Genomic DNA, 18,918 nt, shown 5'->3' with positions numbered 1-18,918 from the left:
CCCCTCTCTCTCTTCTCTACACACCTCTGTCTGTATTCTCAGTTGTCCTAACATTTAGAAGTGAAAACAACACCCTCCCCCCCCCAAATAATTAAAAACAGTGTAAATTCCCTAATGAAAATCCTGGACCATCATCATTTAAATACAGTGCAAGTTCACTAGTGTTGACCCTAGACCATCATCAATTAAATACAGTGTAAATTCACTAATGTTCATCCTGGACCATCATCATTATTTAAAAACAATGAAAATTGTCAATGTCAATAGTGTAGTGGTTAGGGTGTTGAGACAGGACACTCTGCTGTTGACTGACCTGAGTTTGATTCCCACTTCAAGGTCCTATCCTAACCCTTCCTCTCTCTCTCTTCTCTACACACCTCTGTCTATATTCTCAGTTGTCCTAACATTTAGAAGTGAACCCCCCCCCCCCCCCCCCCCCAAAAAAAAAAAAAAAAAAAAACTGTGTAAATTCTCTAATGTATATCCTGGACCATCATCATTTAAAAACAGTGCAAGTTCACTTGTGTTGACCCTAGACCATCGTCAATTAAATACAGTGCAAAGTCACTAATGAAAATTTAAAGATCTTTAAAAAAATGGTTTCCAATCCCATAGTTATAAACATGATTTCCACATGGTTTGACATGAAAAAATATTTAAGTTCCTGCTATCCCTTATCTTGTTTCAGTCCATTTTATGGCAATAAAAAATGTAAACCAGGTATGTTAGATGCAGGATTAAAGATATGGGCAGAGAAGGGAATTAGAAAGATAGCAGACTTATATGTTAACAATATTGTCATTTGAGGAAATTGTTAGTAAACACAATATTCCTGCAAAACATTTCTTTAAATATTTACTAATAAGGGTTTTTGTCCTTAAAATTACAAAATAATTCTCTAGATATGCCATCGTTGTCTATTTTAGAAAAAAGTAATAACAAAAGACTGTTTTGGAAATGTTTTACTAGAAGATTAGTAACAGATATTGTATTCTGATGAAAAATACTGAGAAGCCTTTTGTTTTGTTTGTTCATTTGTTTGTTTGTTTGTTGGTTTGTGTTGCATCTGACACATGGAAATGTGAATGTACATGTTAAAATATAATAAAAAGGAATTGGGAATTAAAAAAAATCCTGGACCATCATCGTTTGAATTTAGTATTAATTCACTAAAGTTGATCCTGGACCATCATCATCATCATTATCATTTAAAAACAGTGTAAATTCACTATTGTTGATCCTGGACCATCATCATTTAAATACAGTGTAAATTCACTAGTGTTGATCCTGGACCATCATCATCATTTAAGTATAGTTTAAATTCAATAATGTTGATCCTGGATCATCATCATCATTAAAATAGTGTAAATTCACTAGTGTTGATCCTTGACCTTCATGATTTAAATACAATGTAAATTCACTAGTGTTGATCCTTGACCATCATCATCATTTAAATTCAGTGTAAATTCACTAAAGTTGGTCCTCGACCACCATCATTATTTAAATATATGGTATATTGTCAGACCTAATGGTGTAGTGGTTAGGGTGTTGACACAAGGTTTATTGTGACCCGTGTTTGATCCCCACTTCATGGTACTATGCTAATCCTCTCTTTCTCTTCTCTGCACACTCCTGTCTAAATTCTTAACTATTGTAAATGCTATGCTAGAGGTAAAAACTCCCCAAAATTTTTTATAATAAACCCTGTGTAAATTCACTACTATTGATCCTAGACCATCATCAACATTTAAATACAGTGTAAATTCACTACTGTTGATCCTGCACCCCAATCATTATTTAAATACAGTGAATTTTGTCAGTGTCGATGGTGTAGTGTTTAGGGTGTTGACACAAGATTCACTGTGACCAGGGGTCCGTTCTTCGTACCTCGCTTAAATGATCTAAGATTATTTGGCAGATCCTGGATCTTTTAATCTTGATAACCGATCTCTCGCTAATTTGGTTCTTCAAACAAGTTTGCGAATCAGATTAGAATGTCTGGATAAACTGATCTGAGATCGCTGCGTGTGTTGTGAAGGACAGATCTATCGATCCTCGAAATCATGATCAGCAATGCAACGATTGGCTGACGGCACAGCAGCGTAATGACATCATCTGATTAATATTCAATTATCCATGTGAGCAAAATTACATCAAATTAGCAGTAAACGGTGCGTTAAATATGACACGCAAGAACTTTACACATTTGTTATGAGCTGCAGGCTTTACACTTTTATTTGTCAAGACAAGAGTTTTCATGTATTTCAATGCAAATCAATGTATTTAGTTCTACGTTTAGAAAAGATTTTCGTTATAATAGTAGCCGTTTTTTAATCGGTGTAAAGAATAACTGGTTGTTTACAAAAGCATTTTCATATTGGTAAAGGTGTCTGCAACTTTTGTGAAGCATCAAATCACCGGCATATTAACTATCAAACATGTTTATGACTGCATAAATGTATTATTGCTTAAAAAAATCACATATTGTGCATTTCTATTATACACAATTTGTTCTAAAGCGATCTAATAAGTTCATTTCAATAAGTTTTCTCTTTGCACCAGATGGCAGTCTTTGTACTTTCATTTCGAGGGTGCAGATTGCATACGTTTTATTAATATGTATAACTTTGTTTATTTTATTAATGACTATAACTTTATATATATATTTAAAAATTATGTATTATTTTCCCAATTGTATATAACTACTACTGTAAGAAAATATCAGAAATCGGTACTTTCTGTATTATCTTTGCTTGAACTGAGCCGATCTAATCCTGTTTATATGAATTAAACCTGCTCCCGATCAGGTTTGACCTAGCAGAACTGTTGCCATGACAACAACTCTCGGATCAGCTTTGAAGAACGAAACGATCCAGGATCGTTTCGTTCTTCAAAGCTGATCCGAGAGTTGTTGTCATGGCAACAGATCTGCTAGGTCAAACCTGATCGGGAGCAGGTTCAAATCATATAAACAGGATTAGATCGGCTCAGTTCAAGCAAAGATAATACAGAAAGTATGTACCGAGTTCTGATATTTTCTTACAGTAAAAGTTATATACACTTGGGAAAATAGTAGTTTTTAACTATATATTTAAAGTTATAGTCATTAATAAAATAAATAAAGTTTTACATATTAATAAAACGTATGCAATCTGCACCCTCAAAATGAAAGTACAAAGACTGCCACCTGGTGGTGCAAAGAGAAAACTTATTGATATGAACTTTTTAGATCGCTTTAGTACAAATTGTGTATGATAGAAATGCACAATATGTGACTTTTTTTAAAAGCAATAATACATTTATGCAGTCATAAACATGTTTTGACAGTTAATATGCCAGTGCTTCACAAAAGTTGCAGACGCCTTTACCAATATCAAAATGCTTTTGGAAACAACCAGTTATTCTTTACACCGATTAAAAAACTGTACTATAATAAAGAAAATCTTTTCTAAATGTAGAACTAAATACATTGATTTGCATTGAAATACATGATGAATACTCTTGTCTTGACAAATGAAAGTGTAAAGCCTGCAGCTCACAACAAATGTGAAGTTACTGCGTGTCTTATTTAACGCACCGTTTACTGCTAATTTGATGTAATTTTGCTCACATGGATAATTGAATATTAATCAGATGATGTCATTACGCTGCTGTGCCGTCAGCCAATCGTTGCATTGCTGATCATGATTTCGAGGATCGATAGATCTGTCCTTCACAACACACGCAGCGATCTCAGATCAGTTCATCCAGACATTCTAATCTGATTCGCGAACTTGTTTGAAGAACCAAATAAGCGAGAGATCAGTTATCAAGATTAAAAGATCCAGGATCTGCCAAATCATCTTAGATCATTTAAGCGAGGTACGAAGAACGGACCCCTGAGTTCAATTCTGACTAAATGGTACCATGCTAATCCATCCTTTCTTCTCTGCACACTCCTGTCTATGTTCTCAACTCTCGTAAACGTTCAAGGCAAAAACTTTAATAAAAAACACTGTGCACTACTGTTGATCCTAGACCATCATCATTTAAATACAGTGTGAATTCACTAATGTTGATCCTGGACCATCGTCAAAATTTAATTTCAGTGTAAATTCACTAAAGTTGGTCCTCGACCACCATCATTTAAATACATTGAAGTGCCAGTGGTGTAGTGGTTAGGGCGTTGACGCAAGGTTCACTGCGATCTGTGTTCGATGCGCATTACATGGAACTATGCTAAACCTTCCTTGCTGTCTACTCTGCACACTCCTCTCTAAATTCTCAACTCTTGTAAACATCACAGGTAAAAACTCCAAATTTTTTTTAATACAAAACACTGTGTAAACTCGCAACTGTAGATCCTGGACTATCATCAACATTTATATACAGAGTAAATTCACTTGTGTTGATCCTGGACCTTGTCATTCAAATTCAGTGTAAACTCACTAAAGTTGATGGACCACCATCATTATTTAAATACATTGAATATTGTCAGTGTCAATAGTGTAGTGGTTAGGGTGTTGACACAGGGTTCACTACGTCCGGAAATCGATTCCCACTAAAGAGTACTATGCTAATCCTCCCCTTCTCTCTTCTCTGCACCCTCCTGTCTAAATTTTCAACTCGTGTAAACGTTACAGGTAAAAACTTCCCAAAATTTTAATTAAAAACACGTGTAAATTAACTAGTGTTGATCCTGGACCATCATCATTTAAATATATTGCAAATCCACTACTATTGATCCTGGGCCATCATCAACATTTAAACACAGAGTAAATTCACTAATGTTGATCCTGGACCATCATCACTTAAATAAAGTGTAAATTCAATAGTGTTGATACTGGACTACCAACACTATTTAAATACATTGAATATTGTCAAATAAAGCACATCATAGATTTTAGAACTGGTGTTTTATGTTGTGAAACAACAATCATAAATGACCAAGCGGTAGGTTGTGTAGATATTGTAGCTACAAATACCATTGGGACAATCAGATTGCAAGGATATATTGAGGCAGCCTTCTTGACTGAAATGAAATATGCTGTTTTTCTTCATGGCAACCCAAGGGGCCAAAAAATAACTGGCTAAACTGGCAGTGGCTGGATTATAGAGACCAAATCAAAGACATTTTGACACTGAATGCACATTTTCAAAGGAGAATAATTAACTTTAGTATTATATTACATAGTTTTTCAGACAAATGAGTATGTTAGCATGTTTCTTAAATATCTGCAAACATATATGCTATGTTTATGCTTTGGACGAGTCAAAAACTTACAAACAGCACCTTTAAATGTATACATAAGGTTGAGGATATTATTAGCCCTACTGTGTAATGTTTGTCAAATATTTTTTAATATATAATTTTCTAATATTTCTCAAGTAATATTTAATAAAGTAAGAAAAAATTCTCAATATTGCTGATAATTTTTATTCTGCTAGAGCAAGTCTTATTTGTTTTATTTTAACTAGAATTAAATAAATTTTTAATAATAATAATAATAATAATAATAAAAAAATTGTAAGGTCAATATTATTAGACTTCTTAAACAATATTCTTTTTTTGATTGTCTGCAGATCAAACCATTATTATACAATGATTTGCCTAATTACCCTAACTTGCCTAATTAACCTAATTAATTTAGTTAAGTCTTTAAATGTTACTTTAAGCTGAATACCAGTGTTTTGAAAAACATCTAGTCAATTATTATGTTCTGTCATCATGGCAAAGATAAAATAAATCAGTCATTAGAAATGAGTTATTAAAACTATTATGTTTAGAAATGGGTTCTTTCGTTCTTTCTGTTAAACAGAAATTGGGGAAAAAAATATACAAGGGGACTAATAATTCAGGAGGGCTAATAATTCTGACTTCATCTGTATAGAATTATACATTCCTTTAATAGTTTCTTTTAATATGTGGCCAATTTATCCTGGAAATCTGACCGCCATTCTTTAGACCCCAAGTGCCCTTTTAAGGATTTCCCTTCATTATTTATGCATTAATGGCTGGTATTGCCAAACATAAGGAGGTTCATTACACTAATCAAACACTTTGTTTGCTAGACCGTGACAAAACTCCTCTTGTGTGATGCAACCTTATTGTATTAGTGGGCAAGATAACAATTTGGCAAGTCAGTTCCTTTTGTTATTATCATTTTTTACACTGATACAGATTAATGATTCTTTGCTGTTTTTATACTGTATATGATTTTTTAAATCTGCATTGTATGACTGCACATTATTATTTCCGCCATTTGATATTGCGAAAAAGGCGATGTTCCATGTTCATACGTTTACCATGAAACAGCACGTAGGTTTAGCCACTTAGATCCGACTCGCTTCTAACTATTTCTAAAACCACTGACATTTAATCCAGTCCTCCCCCTAGACTCTTAATTGTAACTTTACCCAGCGGTTGGCTTAGATAAATAGCTGGGTTTGGATTTAAACAGGTTCATTTAGGGTTTGAGTATACATTACGTCTGTGCATAACTTTACGTCTTTCCCTTAATTAACCCCAGTATGCATGCTTCTGATTAAAATAAAAAGCTATTTAAGTCTGAGGTTTGAGAAAATATAAGAGGAGACTAACTTTATACATTTTTTCAATGTTTTTTTATTTCATTTCACTTTTGACTGAAATTTAAAATGCCCTATGGTGTGACATAGCAAAGATTAAAAAAAACTTAATAATATACAAATTGCATGAGAATGATTTATCTTCAATTTTGGACACTTATCTTCATATACATATATTTATTTAGCATGAAATCATGAATAACATTTTCCCCATGACTTGTTGCAGGAGTTTCTTTAACAGGAGCTCCATGGAAGTAAATGACATTTACTCCATTTTAAATGATGTCAAAGCTAATTATATTCATGTCTGTACTGTAACAGTGAAAATGCAACTTTACATCAACAACCCAGAACACATTAAGTGACTTTTAATCGGAATGAAACAAGAGGGACCAAGTTGTTGTGTTGACTCTTTATTTTTGCTTTTTATTATGGCATTGAGAGTTAAAATGGTGTTGTATTTTGGAAAGGGTTCAGATATCCTCAGTTGTGATCCTCTTCTTGGACTAGTTTCAAAACATAACAGTTGAATAGCTGATGCACTGCAAGACAAAATTACTCAAGTTACACACTGAGAACCATCTCATTTAGAAAGGAAAATGACAACTAAATCCTATAATGATCCCCTATATGCAATAGTACATAAATGTGCATGTGATGGCAAATATCTGAAGTTAACAATGAATTAGGTCACTCTATATTTAGAACTTTTCTGATTAATATTTCATTATTTCTTAGTGAACTGAATACAGACTAGGCATTAAGAATTAATCTGTACCAGTGTCATGAACTCTTGGAATATTAAGTGGTCAACAGACACATAATCGAGCAGCTTAATGTGTATATTTGTAATTTCTCTCTGTGATAATCACAACTGCTTGTGTATATAGTAATTTCAAACATACCTGTTTGATTTTTTTCTGCTCTTAAAGTAAAGTTAAAAATGAAGAAGTGCTAATGAAAACTTAAAATTTTGGAAGTCATCCTGCCAATAAAACACACATCCAGTGATGTATACATATTTTATGTCCGCCTGGACATTTGCAAGCAATGTATTTATACTTTTTCAATTGAATTTGACCTAAAATGCTAAATAAACCATGGAAACCTAAAAATGTAAATTGATTTCAATTATTTTAATCTCCAAACATTATATTAGGTGGTTTATAAATAATACGCTTGCTTTGAATAGGAATACCACTGCTTCAAGTCATGGCTCAATCTAAAATCGATAAAAAAAAACTCATGTGGCATGGCAAGATCAAATTACAAGCATTTTATTTGTTCGGTAGTCTAATAATATCAGTCATTTAACCCAACTCAGATGTGATGGATGAGACATTCCTCTTCGGTCAGTGTCATTACCATAGTTAGCTTCGATTTGGAAATGTCCTCAGACACAGTTTAGTAACAGCTCAGCCAACGTGCATTATTTATACAGGAATGAGCCAAACAGATAATGTTACCCTAAGTCAGTGTAGTTGATACATTTAAGGTGCCCTTCGCAACTATCACAGGGAGCCCTCTCATACTTTCAGACACATGCATCTGAAGCTTTTGAAGGACACTACCTGCAAAAAGACAAGAGGACAAAAACGTGTAACTGGAGTATACGTTTCTCAAAGGCATGGAAAGGCTTGTAGCTCATGACAAAAGAGATGCTGACATTCATGGATGCCTGAGATAAAGAGCCTTTTGTTTGTGGGAAATCTCTTGCCAAAACTAGCACTGCAGCCAGGGACAAGACGCTGTTGGACATTTTTGAAATGTAAGGAATACACCTGTAAGGTAGAGTCCTGAACAAAAGGAGCTATCGGTATTTTGACTTTTGTGTGAAGTGGATATTCCTTTGGCTTGGGTTTACCCTCAACAGATTTATGTAAACATGAAGTTCATACCTTTTATTGTGATGCGTGAGATCTTCTAGGACTTTGCAATGCTCATTGATCTTATCTGGAATCTTTATTATACATGGAATATGTTATTGCTGTTTGAGTTTTCTGTCACTGATGACCACTTTTTGACACAGTGACATATATTAGCATGACTTTTGGAGAAGGATAAAATGCCACCAAAGAAAGCAGACAAAGCTGCACCTAAGAAAGGTGATAAAGGAAAGGGGGAAGCAAAAGAAGATGCAAAGCCAGCAAAAGATGACAAGAAAGGAGGGAAGGGAGGCAAAGAGCCTCCTAAAGGCAAAGGGAAAGAGGATCCCAAAAAAGGAAAAGGAAAAGGCAAACAAGCTCCTAGTGAATCCGAGGATGCCTCCGATGTGGAAAAGAGTGAGGTTGATGACAGTGAGGCAATGGATGAAGAGGAAATGCAAAGTGAGGACGATGGTGGAAAACGGGGGAAAGGGAAAGCCGCACTGAAGGGAGCATCAAAAGCTGTGGCCGTGAAGGCTGTAGGTAAGCCAAAACGTGGCCAAGCAGCAGATGTTAAGGCAGAAGAGAAGAAGCCCCAACTTCAGCTAGGTAAAATGAAGGACATAAACCTAAAAGGGGCCTCTTCAGCAATGACGGGCTTTGCTCTTCAGGGTCAACAGAATGTAAACGCAAAAGCTCATTTAAAAGGTGCTTCCAAAGTCCTCACAGGTCTGACAGGAAAGTCTCCTTTTTTTTCAAAGCCAGCTCCAAAACTATCCAAAAAAGGACTAAAAACCACATCTAAGCTGTTCATGGGACTGTCTGGCAGTAAGAAGAAAAAGGGTATGACTCCAAAAGCCTTACAAAGTACATCAAAGTTGTTTTCAGGTTTTGGAAAGTCAAAAACAGATGATAAAAAAGAGGGTGGAAGAACACTCTTACTACTTAGCATTGGTGGAAAGGCAAATAAAAATGCTGCAGCCACATCTGGACTGGGGGGAAAGTTCAAAGGGTTCTTTGGTAAAAAGAAAACAGGGGCTGCACAGTTCAAAAGTAAAGGATGGGCTCTGGGGAAGATATCTGGAGCAGCGAACTGGCTTACTAACAAATTTATCTCATCCAAATCTGGAAGACTGGGTCGTTCTGTTCGTTATGGAAGGTCAAGTGTGAACCGATACAATGGATATCAGAATGGAGGCTATGAATTTGATGAGGGTGAGTTTAGCTATGAGGAAGATGACTATGTTCAAAGTAGTTATAGCAGAAATAACCCCCATGGACGGTACAGGAGCAGAAATTATGACAGCTATGGTCAGGAACGCTTTAGAGGACCGCATGACTATGAATACTTTGAAGATGACCAAGAGTATTATGATTATCCTGAAGATGAATATGGCTTCTATGATGAGGAGAATGAGTACTATGATCCCATGTATGAGGACGAGTATGGCTTTTTTGATGAAAATTATTATGATCAGTATCAGTATGATGGAAGACAACCATATGGTTATTATGATGATAGATTGGATTATGATTACAGGCATCAGAGAGTCGATGAATTTGGATATCCTATTGATGGTATGGAATATTATGATGAAATGGGTTATGCTATGGAAGATGAATTTGGCTACCTTGGTAATGATGTGGAATATTACGACTATGGATACTACCCAGAACAGTTTGACTATTATGGTGATCAGCAAAATTATTATACTCACTATGATGGTGTTTCGGATGCCTATGTGATGTATCCAGGTTATCCAGCTGCATACAATCAAAATCCATACATCTACAATGTTGAGACACCTGCAGTTTATCTTGACCCTCAAATAGTTGTTAATCAGCCATTTGTGTATACAGTGGAGGATGCCATGAAACCAGCAGAACCCACAGAATTCTATGGTAATGAATATGTACAAATACCACCAGAGGGTATAATGACTGAGGATTCATTCAGATTTCCAAGACCGCAGGTAAAATTGTTTGGAAAAGAAAAAATTGAAATCGCAAGTCCAGTCTCTCAGATGCCTAGAAATGATCTTGAGATGTTTCCAGACCAATTGGAAAACCAGCAATTTGCTTCACCTATGGGCTTCCCTCAATATACTCCTCAGCAAACAGAAGCCGTACAAAGGTCATTATCTCCCACACCTATACTAATCCAGCAAGTACCGGTTCCTGTTATACCACCTGGTAGTCCCATTTTAATCCGATCCTCCCAAATTCCATCCTCACCCGTTCTTCAAGCAAGAGCCTTTTCATCTCCAGTGCCAGTGTCACCTGTTCCAAGTAGACATTCGTTTGGACCTGTTGGACCCATACCACTTTCAACACCAGCATCTCCTGTTTTGTCTGCCAGGAGATTTGATCCCATAATGGGGGATTCTGTATCTCCCCATTTAGTCTATCCAGATCCCATGTTTCAGAGACTTGATTTTCCACATGAAAATATCCAACCAACAACACTGAGACAAATGAACCATCTCCCCTCACCACAGCTCTCATTAAGACAAAGCAATTTTTCACTTGGTCAGAGTAGCCCTATTCTTCGCCACAGATCAGATTTGTATGAAGAAATGGGTCCCAGGTTCTCACCAAGGCAGTCTAGAATGTTTGGCCCCTCATCATACAATAATAATGCACAAAGGCAGTTCTCTCCTATTCAGAGGAGAAAATTTAGCCCTCCTTTATCTCCACAACCATCTAGACGATCGCTATCTCCTTCTATTAGGGGAAAATCTCCAATACCTCAGAGAAAACCATTTGGTTCTAGAGCAACATCCCCTCTTGTTAATGGAAGAGAAAGCCCTCCAATGTCTCCACGAGGCTCAATGAGAAGAAGAAGCCCTCCACCTTCACCTAGACCAACACTGAGACAAAGTTCCCTAGCTAGTCCAGCCCCCCCAATAAAGTCTCGATTCAGGCCAATTGGTAGAAGCAATCAGGAGTCTTTCATTTCTTCAAGATCCATGAGGAAAAGCTCTTTTTCACCACAACCATCTTTACGGAGGAGAAGCCCTCCACTGTCTCCATCAATAGGCCAACCACCATTCGAAGAGAGCTCTCCATATCCACCCCACAGAACCACATCTCCTATTCAAAGACCAGTGTCTCCAAGACCAATTTCCCCCTTTGCTTCTAGATCTCAGAGGCCTCTTTCCCCATCACCATCAGTGTTTTCAAGCAGAATTCATCATGATCCACAACATCTACCAACTCGTTCCTCCACACGTAGATTCAGAGGATTTGGTAGCAACAAAGTGCCAATGGGAACAGTTAAGCCATCTCCTGTTAATCCAATTTTGCAAAGAAAAAGTCGTCGTGCTACTCCTCAAATGCAAAATGTTGCTCCATTCAGATCTTCCATCCATAGTGTACCCATGGGTTCAGGAGCTTTAAATCAGAGTGCTAGATCATCGCCTATCATGCTGGCAAGGCAAGGGTCTAGACCAGCAGGTTTTCAGGACTCAAAGAGATTTTTTCCTCCTGGAACGCCCAGTCAACAGAGAGGTTTTCACAGACCTGTTGGGAGAGGGCGTCCTGTTGTAAGAGTACCAATAAGTCCTGTTCCTCTCAGGCAAACAATAATAGGCCAGAGTCATCCTCTTGTGATGAATCCTCAACAACCTTTTCCCCAACAGGTTCCATTAAAACATCCAGGAATGCCCTCACCACAACTCTCTGTAAGACATGTTCCAACTCCATGTCCTTCACCTCAGCTTTCAGTGAGAGCTGGTTCACCCATGGCTGTACGCTCTCCATCCCCAGCCCTATCAGTCTCCATGCAGAGAAATGCTATGCATAATGAATTAATCAATCGTGCATCCCTCAGGTCACAGTTTCCATTGGGTAGCACTCCTCAGCCTCAAATAATAACTGAATTTGCACATACAGTTGAGCAAGGTCCATCTCCTCTATTAACAAATGCTTTACAGACCCCCGATTTTTCTGCTTCTTCACTTAGTTCATCTCTGCCAAGGTTTAAATCTCCAGGGATGCAGATCAACCAAAGTTTTCCTCAGAGTGTTTCTCCTGGCTTAACGAATGCATTGCAAAATCCACTTCTTCGTAATGCCACTTTCCGCTCACCATTACAAAGGCCTGTATCTCCTCAGTCTATGGTGGCACCTCAAGAGATTCAGGCAATGGGTCAGAGTTCTCCTACAATGCTCTCTAATGCATTGCAAAACCCTTACTTACGTAATGCCTCTTTCACTTCTCCACTCCAAAGAAGCACATCTCCATATTCTCCCACAGCTGAACAGGGATCACAAAACATATTGCAGTCTTCAGCGCTAACTAACGCACTGCAAAATCCTCATTTACGAAATGCCTCATATATCTCACCTCTTCAGCGGAATGTATCTTTATATGCTCAGGAAACATCACAACCCCTACAGCAAGTATCCGCATTATCAAATGCCCTTAAGAATCCTAACTTAAGAAATGCATCCTATACATCTTCTTTACAGAGGAGTCCCACCCCTTTTATGCAAGCACAGGACTATTCATCCCCTTTGTCAAATGCATTAAAGAATCCAAGTCTACAAGGTGCTTCTTTCCGACTACCAGATGGCTCAATAATGTCAAGGAATGTAGGAGGCCAAAAAGAGGAGAGTACTACATCTGTTCTGTCAAATGCCCTGAAAAATCCAGGTCTCCGTAAAGCAACTTACAGGCTCCCAGATGGCACTCTAGCATCAAGAAATGAGCCAGCTCCTTCGCCTTCACCTTTGTCCAGTGCTCTTTTGAATCCTAACATTCGAAAAGCAACTTACAGGCTTCCTGATGGAACACTTGTTTCCAGAAGCACTGATCAAACTCCAGACACAACAAGTTCCTCACCATACCTCGGAGGTGCTCTACAGAATATGAACCTACGTAAAGCATCCTATAAACTACCTGATGGCTCTTTCTTTTCACAAAATCAACCAGCAGAACAGTCATCGTCTCCACTTCTTTCGGGCGCTCTTCTGAATTCAAATCTCCGCAAGGCTTCCTACAGACTTCCTGATGGAACACTTATGACAAAGCGCTCTGAACAGGAAGCAGAACCATCGGTTTCATCTCATTTGTCAAGTGCATTACAAAATGTTGGCAAGGCCAACTATCGCTTGCCTAATACCTCAGGCCTGTTTAGAAATCCAAAACAAGAGCAAGCTACACCTTCAGCATTATCCAGTGCTCTTCAGAACCAAAACCTTCGTAAAGCATCTTACAGATTACCTGATGGATCGTTCATGACAAGAGGAAAGCCAGCTCAGAGTGAATCTCCCTCGTCACCCTTTCTGGGAAGTGCCTTGACGAACATTAACTTACGCAAAGCCTCCTACAAGTTGCCGTCAACACTGGGACGATCTCCAGACGACCCAAGGTACGCAGTAGTGACTCCTCAGATTCAGGGTGAACACTGGGCTCAAAATCAAATAATAGATCCTCATGAGCCAGATGATGTCTGGTCTTCAGAAAGAGTCCTCCCTCATCATACTGTTCAGAACCTCACTAAATGGTCCATGTACAGGGATGAAGAACTGGAGAATTTTGTCATCCCTGTGTTACCTGGCCAAGAGACAGATAGCGCAGAACCTGCTTGGCTACCAGATAGAGAAGGTGAACCTCAAGGGAACTGGTATGACAAGGTAACACAACTTTTGTTATAATATCCTATGCTAGAAACAAATAGACAAGAAAAAATATATTACTTCAGCACATGTGCCACTGTACGATGAAAGTTTGCGATTAAAATGACTAGATTAGGAAGACAGAAATGACAAATTAAAGAAATTTACAAATTATTATAGCAAAGAAATTGTGTGTGCACTGATGGGTTTGCTAGTCTGAAAAGGAGGTGTTTTAAGGTGCATTGCTGCCTTGCTGTTTTAGGTAACTGAAATAGGCCGCGCCACTAAAAAAAAAAAAAAAAGCCGGACACAAAAGCAGATTTGTTTCCTTGCTAGTAAAGCTTTCAGTTTTTCTGCGAACAAAATCTACCATAAATCACAGCTCTCTTTTAAAAAGAGAAGACTATTATTAGCCATGTTACACCTAAAACACACCTATAACTCATTAGAAGAACAAGGACAACCCTTGAGACCATACGCTGGGCGTACCGACTGTTTTTTCTCATCCTTGCGTCAGACCGGAGTTGCAAGCTTGTGTGACAAGTTTTTCAGTTTGCTGTGTTGGAAAGTTTTAGTTCGGTGAACTCTGACTTGCGAAATCACATCACTTGACTGTGTGAGACCAATCGAGGATCAAAACATGACCTCTCTGGGCAGAAATGTAAAAAAATTGACCAATTTTTTAAATTATAAGTAAATATGGTAAAATATAACGATTTACCAAACTCAAAACAAGAACAAATGCACAAATGTACCATGTACAATATATACCTGCCAGGCCAGCTACACGTATCATTACAATTAACCTTCAGAGAAGCAGCATGTTTAATTTTTGACAGAAATGGAAATGGTACTGAATGATGAAAGTATAGTGTGTTCATTGGATTGTACTATTGCTGAACAACATGTCACTTGCTGATTAACCATCTTTCCAAAATTTTACAGTAGACAAATCAATTGACTGTAAGAATAGTAAGACTATATCCCTTACAGTCACATTTGTTTAACCATTTATTCATAATATTTCATCATGATATTTTTTTCATGTTTTTACTGAAATGCTTTTTAGATGTACTCAATTCGAAGTCTGCCTACAATGCTGTATCGGGAACGTGCAGAGGAGGATGGGGTCGAGGACATGACACAGCTTGAGTATGAACTTATTGAACTATGAATGTTATAACAAAACCAAACAATCACTTGCTCAGAAAATACTTTCATAAAAATAAACTCTTTTAGGGAACTGCATGAAGGTGCTGTGCTACTGAATTTGAAGAAAAGGTTTGAACGCAATTTGATTTATGTAAGTACAATTCAAAGGCCATTGCATTTTGACATCTTTTAGTCACAGAAGGACATTGATAGCACTATTCATAATTTCTTTAGAACTAGGAAGTCTGTATCTCGAAAATGTTTAAAGGGATGGATTGACAATAATTTGGGTCAACCCACTATTGACTCAAGAAGGAAAGAACATATTTCTCCAATTTCAATTATTAACAAGAGTTATTAATTGCACCTTTACTACAGAAAATGCATGTATACAAACATTTTTATGCAAAAATGGTAAAGGAGGAGCATATATTAACCGTTTTAGAAATCACTTCTATATACATTCTATTGTAATATTTTATAATTTTGCAACACAGACTTTCTCTGAAAATGGAGCCCTATATTTGTTTCTGGAGATTGTGAATTATGTAGCCAAAAGTACGGATGGCTGCATTTCATTTTTAAAACGAACGCTATGGGGCGGTATGACGTTGTTTCTTTTTACGCTTACCAGCTAACCGCTTACCTCCGTGTGGACGGCTTTCGTGGTGTTACCAGTTTGTTCAGTTAACTTGCCATGCATGTTTGTGCACTTGAGATGTAGAGAGGAGTTGACCACGACGACAGGATTCGAGTCTTGTGAAGAACGTTTCTAAAATGCGGGGAAGACAAAAACTGAATCCAAAAAATAAAGTAAATAACAGGGAGAGAATGTGGTAAAATTTGAAAACGTGTTCAAAATCAGACGAGGACTTTTTTTTTTCTGGATTGTCGGTTGGGTTTAGGGAAGTGGGTGGGTGGGTCAGTCAGTGTTTTTGAAAACCTTATTAGTTGGGTTTAAGGAAAGAGGAGGGTGGGTCAGTCGATCGATCAGTCAGTCGACACCGTCCTTTGGTGGATTTACGTGAGAACAGCAGGCGGGAATGGCGCTTGTGAGAGAAATTTGAGATCTCAAAAAGTGTATACAGCGGCCTCTGGTGGATTCACGAAAAGCAAAAACTGCAAAAAAATACGTACCTCCTGGGACGAATTCAGCGATCTCCAGAAAGGTATATAGGGGTTCATATTTTAGAATGATCCTGGTTTGTAATTTTGAGTCAAATTAATTAATAATGATAAATTATCATTTAATGTTAGTAAAACAGATTGTACAAAAATCTTTTTGTTTTCTTCAAAGACATACATTGGAAGTATCCTGGTGTCTGTTAACCCCTACAAGATGTTCAACATCTATGGAACAGACATGGTTCTGCAACACAAGGGACACGCGCTTGGAGAAAATCCTCCGTAAGTTTGTTCATTAAAAATATTTTTCACATTTTACAAAGAATGGATAATATTTTATTGGCACTTATAAAAATATCTTTTTTCTTTTGTTGTATTTCTCAATTGTGTCTGCAGACATCTATTTGCTATTGCAAATGCTTCATACACTAAAATGATGGATGCCAAAGAAAACCAGTGTATTATAATCAGGTAGGATTAAATGAAGGCCAATTTCTCACAGACTGTAAGTACAATTCAATTTCAATTAAAAAATTACATACGGTGCTCAGCATATAAAAGTACACCCCCAATAAATCTATTATTTAAATTCATTTTTTTAATAGGAAGCTTTACTATATTATATTTGTGCATATACAATAGATTAGTTACTGATTAGATTACTGTTACAGATTAGATTAGTACTGAAACCAAATCTGGAGCTTATCTAACAAAATAACTTATGATAACAGTCCAAAAACTAGTACACCCAAGTTTGTATGTTATAAAAAAAATATTGGTCCCACTATAAATTAAGTGATCTTAACTACTGTGTATTAAAAAAAATAAATAAATATAATACGCTTAATGTGTTAATAATGAGCACTTCTGATGCTATTGAGGTGGGATTTGGGTAGGGTTAGTAATAGGATTGTGGTATAGGTTTGAGATTGAGTTAAGGTTTAAGAGATCATCAACAGTGTAATTATAAATGTAAGTACAGAAATTAATTACAGATGTAATTACATGCAGATATTTAATCAAGCATAATTAAAATGTGAATACATGCAGTTACTCAATAAGTACACTGTACCAAATTATTAATGTCAGTGTAAGTACATATTATTTACGACCACTTAATATGAAGTGGGACCAAAATATTAAATACAAATTTAAAAAAAGAGGAAAAATCAAGAGAAGCAAAAAATATTTACATGTTTCTTGAAATCTTGTTTTGCTTGAATTTAAATGTATTCTTTCCATTTCTAAAGATGATCTGTGACTAAAATATTATGTTAATATGTTTAATAAATCTGTTTTTTTTCTTCAATGCACCCAAATATATCACACATATTTACTGAGAAATTGATAAAAATATAAATTTTCAAAATGTGGTGTACCCAGTTATGAAGAGCACTGTATGAAAACTGATGAACAAACGTAACTCTATGAAAGACTATGATAGATTTCCAACTAATATACGTCCTGTCACCTCAGCTAGTCTTTTTTTTTCTGACGGACTCATCAGTGTCAGTTCTACTTGACACGACTGATCACCTGGAACACTTTAAACCAGGCTCTGACGGAGATACCTGTAAGGAAAGACTACTGATGTCTAGGCCAGGATTGCACCAGCAGATCATGTCTCTGTGAAATGCATCCATGGCAGTTCAGAGCGGCTGGCACAACAGTCACACTCAAGCATTCGATTTCACTTCTGTCTGATGATCAGACACCTAGCTCATTACTTAAGTGCAAAGCAAAAGACAAGGAAATCGCCTTCTCCGTTGCCAAGCCGCATTCTATACCAATTTAAAGTGCAATTAAGTAGTTGATCTGGTAATTTAGGGGGTTACGGTCATTATGTGGTCTGCTTATTGTCTTTCAGTGGGGAGAGTGGCTCTGGTAAAACAGAGACCACAAAACTGGTTCTACGCTATTTAGCTGCAATACACCACAAGCAGAACATCACACAGCAGGTATGAGTTAAACTTGTGAACTTCTTACAGCTCAGCTCATGCATATGTCATAACTCATCTTTTTCTTCTGTTTTACTTTAAAATGCCATGATACAGATTGAGGTATTATGCTTTTGTCTGAGTTTTTGTATGATGCATGGCTTGTTGCTTCTGTTTGATTTGCAAAAAGTTTTAGTGTGTTGAATTATCTGAAGATTATCCAGATAAAAGAACAACATATTGTATGCATTCTTGATGCGATAATAAAAAAAATGCAACTTTCAAACTTTTCAGAGGAAAAATTAAGTGCCAGATTTACTAAACAGAGCAAAGAAGCGGCACAACATCTTAATTTTATACAGGAGGTTACAGACGAACATTCACAGTCACACGGTGTCATAAGATGTTAATATTAGGTTAGATTAAAGTTGTGATGTCAGGTGACCAAAATTCTATGTCTAGTTAGTGTCTAAGGACAACGTTATTTTGATGTCCAATCACAACATCAAATGACGTTGATATTTAGTTGATTTTAGGTTGTGTTGGAAATTGACCAATATCCAACGCCGAGCCAACATCTTAAACCAATGTCAAACCAATCTCAAACCAAATACTGACATTTATTTGTCAGGTATGGCAACCAAAAAGAGA

The 18,918-nt window shown here is 36.8% G+C and overlaps 1 protein-coding gene and 1 long non-coding RNA gene across 7 annotated transcripts in view; one reads left to right on the top strand and one right to left on the bottom strand.

Annotated features, from left to right (window-relative positions):
* Nucleotides 1-18,918, top strand: part of myo15aa (myosin XVAa) — a 99,307-nt gene that overhangs the window by 8,106 nt on the left and 72,283 nt on the right. For 4 of the 6 annotated variants that reach the window (XM_087244873.1, XM_087244874.1, XM_087244872.1 and 1 more), the window contains exons 2-6: nucleotides 15,123-15,205; nucleotides 15,293-15,356; nucleotides 16,503-16,612; nucleotides 16,727-16,801; nucleotides 18,198-18,288. In XM_087244873.1, the coding sequence (XP_087100999.1) occupies nucleotides 15,123-15,205; nucleotides 15,293-15,356; nucleotides 16,503-16,612; nucleotides 16,727-16,801; nucleotides 18,198-18,288 (423 nt within the window). Of the gene's footprint in view, nucleotides 1-5,712; nucleotides 14,072-15,122; nucleotides 15,206-15,292; nucleotides 15,357-16,502; nucleotides 16,613-16,726; nucleotides 16,802-18,197; nucleotides 18,289-18,918 lie in introns of those variants that run through there. The other 2 variants (XM_087244870.1, XM_087244869.1) reach the window with 1 other exon arrangement.
* On the bottom strand, nucleotides 488-5,284 carry LOC147845974 (uncharacterized). Its single transcript, XR_015481112.1, has 3 exons — nucleotides 3,877-5,284; nucleotides 1,439-1,860; nucleotides 488-1,391 (listed from the first exon to the last, which is right to left on the bottom strand). It is a non-coding gene; the product is annotated as an uncharacterized LOC147845974 (long non-coding RNA).

Source organism: Danio rerio, chromosome 3, assembly GCF_052040795.2.
Source record: "Danio rerio strain M-AB ecotype USA chromosome 3, GRCz13ab, whole genome shotgun sequence".
Lineage (NCBI taxonomy): Eukaryota > Metazoa > Chordata > Actinopteri > Cypriniformes > Danionidae > Danio > Danio rerio.
This window is presented reverse-complemented; position numbering and strand designations above follow the sequence as displayed.